Source organism: Petromyzon marinus, chromosome 31, assembly GCF_048934315.1.
Source record: "Petromyzon marinus isolate PM22_M1 ecotype Great Lakes invasive population chromosome 31, UKy_Petmar_22M1.pri1.0, whole genome shotgun sequence".
NCBI classification, from domain to species: domain Eukaryota; kingdom Metazoa; phylum Chordata; class Hyperoartia; order Petromyzontiformes; family Petromyzontidae; genus Petromyzon; species Petromyzon marinus.
In genome coordinates this window covers 2,516,429-2,522,905 of record NC_133697.1, presented here as the reverse complement: position 1 = coordinate 2,522,905, position 6,477 = coordinate 2,516,429, and the positions used below count along the sequence as shown (strand labels likewise).

Here is a 6,477-nt window from a genome sequence, read left to right as displayed (position 1 = left end):
CCGCTCTCAGGAACACGCACCAATCACACGCGTGGGAATAAGCTGGACGGATCAGGGGTTAAAGGGCAAATGACGTCACCAGGTTCAGAGGCGTACCAGACGTGGATGTGTATTGGGAGCAAGGGCGGAGAGGTTAAAGGGGGCTGTGGGACGTGTGTTAGGGGTTGGTTTGGAACGGGTGTTGCTGTGCGTTGGTGAATTCAAGCAGTGTTTCAACTATTCTACGACTCCTCTTCATTTGTTTGAAGGGGAGAAAAGTACCAAGGTGTTCATAACGATCCAAAAAAAAACCTCGAAGTCCTACGCTACTTATGTCACGTGTGAATCATTCATTATAACTCAATACAGTAGTAAATTATTCATTGTGAAGGAGTTGTAGAATGGTTAAAGCACTTATTTATTGCACCAACGCACAGCAACACACGTCCCATGTTTTATGATTGATGCAATGTTGGAATGCTGCTCAAACACCGTTCCTAAATTAGAGAAAAGGTGGTATCTATAATGAGCAGAGCATTCGATTAATTGCGAGTTATTTGGGACGAGGGCCACGAGACGACGGTGTCCTCACTAATAACACAACCCCTGTGTACGACTGAACGAGCTCTTTGCAAGCAAGTGGGTGGCTCTGAAAAGAGCCGTTGTTGTGGTGATAGAGGCGGCGGCGCGTTCACTTCTTTGCCTGAGAGGTCTTCTTGGGCAGCAGCACGGCCTGGATGTTTGGCAACACACCGCCCTGGGCGATGGTCACGCCGCCCTCGAGCTTGTTCAGCTCCTCGTCGTTGCGCACGGCGAGCTGCAAGTGTCGGGGGATGATCCTCGTCTTCTTGTTGTCGCGGGCGGCATTGCCAGCCAGCTCGAGGATCTCGGCAGAGAGGTACTTGAGCACGGCTGCCAGGTAGACGGGAGCTCCAGCGCCGACCCGCTGGGCGTAATTGCCCTTGCGGAGCAGCATGTGAACACGGCCCAAGGGGAACTGCAGGCCTGCGCGGGAAGAGCGGGACTTTGCCTTTGCGCGAGATTTGCCACCGGTCTTGCCGCGTCCTGACATGGTTAGGGGACCGAGAATACTAAAAGCACTGGGGTCTAAGCAAGAACGAGTTGTGATGATCATCCACACCCCCTTGAGCGACTTTTATAGCTGAGAAGAGGATCGTAGAGCGCGTCGCTGCTGAATGGCTCCTCTCGGTCGGTCCCGCCTTCTCCTGAGAGACCAATGAAAAGCCGGGACGCGAGGATTCGATGTTGACTTTAAACAGGTTCCTGCAGGGTGGGCTGGTAGGAACATTGGAATTTTGCGCAATTTTATTTTTACACCCCAACAGCACGAGATTTCAATTCGTTAAATTATTGAAAGGGGACGGACGGACGGACACAGTAATCTATTGTAGGCTGGTACACTCAGTTTACAACTTCGTTCCTACCAGTATTATATATATATCCATATATATATAATATTTATGCGGACACATCTTAGGAATGAAACAATGCGATACACGTACTTAATAGGTTCAAGTATTAAGCATGATAGAGTTAACCGTAAACAAATTCAGCAGCAAGCTGATTCCGCCACTATCAATGTATTATTTATAATCATGATTTGAGTGGCATCATTGGTTATAAGAAATCATTGTGATAGCCTTGAGCTCATGATTGATATCCCACGCGCCTATACGGTATATATATTAATTTAACCCCCTCTTCGGGCAATGCCTAAAAATATATGTGCGTGAATAACTCAAGTCTCTTAGTTTGCAAAATGCGAACGTATTTTCAGCTTGAGTTTTAAACAGCGTTTAATAGTTCATGTATTTCACTGAAATCAGCCGTTCACTGTACATTATGTAGACATGGTTTCACAACGCTTAAATACAACACGGACTTGTGATATTGCAAAATATGAGCAGAGGGGTATAGAAAATGAACTTGGTCGCTTAAGCCTTACGACTCGTGATAGCCGTGGCTGGCAAACGAAGGTCGCCGTAAAAGGCATGCGGACTTTAAAGGACTGTGGGGGCTACCCGTTGAGCACCTGATGGGGCGGAGGGACACCGAACAGCAGATCTGTAGGCAGGCGAGACTCGCGACCAAACATCAGTAGGAACGGGGTCTGTCCCGTGGAGGTGTGTACTGTGGTGGCGTAGGCGAACAGCGCATAAGGGAGGTGTTCGTCCCAGTCCCGTTGATTCGTGGCCGCCATGCGTTTAAGCTTCCCCGCTAGGGTCTGGTTCATTCTCTCTACCATCCCATTTGCCTGGGGGTGATACGCCATAGTTCGGTCCTTCTGGATCCCGAACTCCCGGCACAGTGCCTGGAATAGTTCTGCCTCGAACTCAGTACCCTGGTCAGTAATGACCCGTTCGGGGATCCCGTGCTTCAGTACGTAGTGTTCCACGAACGCTCGGGCCACTACGAGGGCTGTCTTATCAGGGATGGCTACCGCTACGGGATAGCGTGTGAAGTATTCCACCGCTACAAGAATATATCGGTTGCCAAGGTGGGATCGCGGGAATTGCCTCTGCAGGTCGATCCCGACCAACTGGTTCGTCCGGCTGACGCGGAACGGCCTCAGGGGTACCTGGTATCGCGCCGGTTTCGGCCCGCATTGCTGACACTCGCGGCAGCCCTGCACCCAGGCGGCCACGTCTTGTGCCAACTTGGGCCAGAGATACTGGCGGCGCAGGGTTTCACGAGTGCGCCGTTCTCCATCATGGCCCCCGAGCGGGTGGTCGTGCACTAATCTCAGCAGATGGTGTCGCATCTGGGCGGAGACGCAGATGCACCCCGGCTGGCCGGCTTCGGTTAGCTCCCGTACCACCCCGTTCTGCACGCACAATCGGGCATACAAACCACTCCAGGGCCCTGGTAGGGTGTCCTCTTTCTCCCGTAGGGCCGCCTCTACCGCCGCTAGATCTGGATCCCGCAGCTGGATCCGCCTCAGCTGCTCGTCGTCCAGGCTCGGGAAGGCACAGCCGACGTCCTCCTGGATCCGATCGGGTGGGGTTGAGCGACCCGTCGGGCCCCCTGGTGAGGGCTCCGTGTCCGCCGAGTGTTCCTCCGGGCCCCTGGTTCCTCCTACCGGGGTCTCTGTGGCACATACTGCACTGTCTCTCACCGGGGGAGGGTTAGTCTCGGTGCGCCCCTGGGGGTCCACCACCTGCCGGCAACGGCCCCCCGTGAAGCACGGGCAAGCCTCCTCCGCCCTTGTCTCGGTGCCCACCGCGGGCCGCCTCGACAGGGCGTCCGCGTTTGCGTGCGTGTGCCCAGCTCGGTACTCTATTAGCAGGTTGTACTCCTGCAGCTGCGCCAACCACCGGGCCATCTGCCCCCGCGGTTCCTTGAATGTAAGGAGAAACTGCAGGGCATAATGGTCAGTGCGTGCCCGACATTTCCTGCCGTACAAATACGGTCGGAACTGTTTACACGCGAAGACCACGGCATACAGTTCTTGACGGGTCACGCAATAATTCAGCTCAGCCCCACTCAGGGTTCGACTGGCATATGCGATGACCCGCTCCGTCCCCCCCTGCACCTGTGACAGCACCGCGCCAAGCCCGCTGCTGCAGGCATCGGTGTCTAAGATAAAATCCGTGGTGAAATCGGGGAAAGCGAGGGTAGGGGTGTGGGTTAGGTGGTCTTTGAGGGTGGTGAAGGCCGTTTGGCAGGCCTCCGTCCATCGATAGGGGTTCTTAGGGGAGGTGAGTTGGGTGAGGGGGCGTGCAATCTGGCTGAATCCCTTAACAAATCGACAATAATAGGTGGCGAGTCCCAAGAATTACCTGATCTCCGTTAGATTTATGGGCCGTGGCCATTCCACTACGGTGCGCACCTTTTCCGGATCGGTGCGCACCCCCGCCTCGCTGACTCGGTGTCCGAGGTACCCTACCTCTTGCTGCGCAATGTAGCACTTACGCGGCTTCATCTTGAGATGGGCGGCTCGTAGTCGCTGGAACACCTGTCGCAACCTGGACCAGTGCTCGGACAGAGATCTGCTGAACACTATCACGTCGTCCAGGTAAATCAGGCACTGTTCCCACTGTAGGCCCCGCATTACCAACTCCATCAACCGCTGGAACGTCGCGGGCGCGTTAGTGAGTCCGAACGGCAGCACTCGAAACTCGAACAGCCCCATCGGGGTGGTGAACGCGGTTTTCGGCCGATCCTCCTCTGCCATCTCCACCTGCCAGTACCCGGACGCCAGATCGAGGGTGGAAAAGTACCGTGCTCCTGCGAGGCTGTCAAAGGTGTCGTCGATGCGCGGTATGGGGAAGGCGTCGCCAAGGGTGACGGCGTTCAATTTTCGGTAATCAACGCAGAATCGGGTCGACCCGTCTTTTTTCGTCACTAGTACCACTGGGGCAGACCAGGGTCTCGTCGAGGGCTGAATTATGTTATCGTGTAGCATGTCCGCGACTGCCTCCTTGATCTGGGTCCGTTCGGGCGCGCCCACCTGGTATGCGGGGAGTTTGATCGGTCGGGCTGCACCTGTTTCAATTTGGTGCTTAACAAGGTCTGTTCGGCCTACATCTGAATCGTGCTCACTGAACACGTCGGCGGACTCCCGTAACAACTCGCGCAGCTGATCGGCCTCCCCCTTAGGTAAATCTGCCCAAGGCACATGTAACGCATCATGCAGGGGAGCGATCTTGGCCCGGGGGGTTGGGCCGACCCGCCAGGCCAGATCCTGGTTGTCCGCGGAGTGGCCAGGGTCTTCCGCCCAGAGTGCAAACACCGAGTCGTTAGAGTGGCGCGCGTGCAGGGGGTGTATGGTGGCTACTGTGGTGCGTCGTCGTTGCATCGCCGGGGTACTGTGTGGGTTAAACACCCGCATGAACAGTCGGCCCCCATCTGCGTTTACCAGCGTGGCTGACCCGACGACTCCGTACCGCGCTGCCAACTCCGGGTGAGGAGTTAGCATTACCTCGCCCGATGGTCGATGTGTGGGGTCGGCGGAGGGGGTTGCCACTGGCACCAGCATCTCGGCGAGCGGCCCGATGGTGACGGCCGACACCAGCGTAGCGGCCACGGGTGTGAAGCGAGGGCGATTCGGCTCGGGTCCCAGGAATGGGATCCGCTCCCCGCTGCCCTCCGCGGTGGCGCATCGCTGGCGAGGCTGCACGTTGAGCCCCAGCTTTTCCAGGAGGTCCGTTCCTGCAATACACTCATGGCATAACACACTCGAGACGTAGAATTCCTGGGTGCACACCTGGTTTCCGAGACGGACCTCGAGGGAGATCCTTCCCAGCAACCCCATCCCGGCTCCGCTCGCTGTGTGCAGCGCGCGATCCGGGGCCTGCAGGCGGCTCACGTCAACCCCGAGCACGCTGCAGTGTGCGGCGCTCACGAGCGAGGCTACGGCCCCCGTGTCCAGTAGGATCCGGGTGCGCTGCCCGTTCACCTGTCCTTCCACCAACGACGTGGGCCCCGTGATTCCTGCTACCAGCTCCCGCAGCCAGTCGCCCGTCCTCACCGCGTCCTTGGGTGTTGTGGTTGGAACCTGTGTGGAGGTCACTTGCTCACCATTATTATTACCGCCGTTTTGTTTCGGGACCTCATTGATTGCACCCCTAGGTGGTCCATTCTCTAGGGGGCGTTGGGGTTTTAACCCTGGTGCCTTTCTAGCGCGGGCGATCTGGGGACAGTCCCTCACCAGATGCCCTTGCTGGTCGCACAGGTAACATGCTCGGGGAAGGGCGGCAGCCCCGTAGGAGCCTCCCTGTCCGCTCCCTCTTTCCCCTCCCATATGCCGCTGCCCAGACTCCGCCTCTAGTCGGGCTACCCTCCCGGCCAGCCCTCCCACCTCGGTCTGAACCGTCTCCACCGTAGTCTGCAGCGCAGTTATATGTGCCCGAACTTGGGTTACCTTGTTGTCCACTTGGGTTATTCTTTCACCTACTTGGGTTACCTTGTTGTCGATCCCCCCGATGCCCGCCTGTATCCCCGCTACCCATCCCGGGGTTGTCTCGCGGGATGCGGGAGGCTCCCTTTCCCGATCCCTTACCGTCCTGGTGAGCTCCTGTTCCTCCTTTTCTTCCTCGGTGGGCAGACTTGCGATGGTGCGCTCCCGTCCCAGTCCTCGGAGCTGTGCGCGTTCGCTAGAAATTCTTTCACATTTGCGCGCACGCTCGACAAGGGCGTTAAAGGGGAGGCGCGTACAGTTCATATCTGGCTCCCACCACGCCGTGCGCGTTAAGTATCGCTGGATTTTCTCTGCAGCCAGCTCCTCAATCACTTCCGTTGTGTACCCCAGGTGTGCGATCTTTGTTAGCTCGCGCACATCCTCGGCATAATCGCGCAGGTCCTCGCCGGGTTGGCGACGGCGTGCCTCTAAGGCCGCTTTTGCCTCCTCATCGCACGTACCGAAACGCAGATCAAGTCGGCGCATCAGCTCCTCTAGCTGTGTCTACGCGATAGCGGGTAGGGCTTCCACAAAATCGGCTGCCCACCCATACAGATTCATATTAAGTTGACGTAACG

The 6,477-nt window shown here is 56.9% G+C and overlaps 1 protein-coding gene across 1 annotated transcript; it reads right to left on the bottom strand.

Annotated features, from left to right (window-relative positions):
• Positions 1-655: 655 nt before the first annotated feature.
• LOC142929415 (histone H2A-like) lies at positions 656-1,074 on the bottom strand. The gene has a single exon (XM_076070833.1). It carries the CDS (start codon positions 1,049-1,051, stop codon positions 671-673), a length of 381 nt encoding a protein of 126 aa, XP_075926948.1. The 5' UTR covers positions 1,052-1,074; the 3' UTR covers positions 656-670.
• Between the last annotated feature and the right edge of the window lie 5,403 nt (positions 1,075-6,477).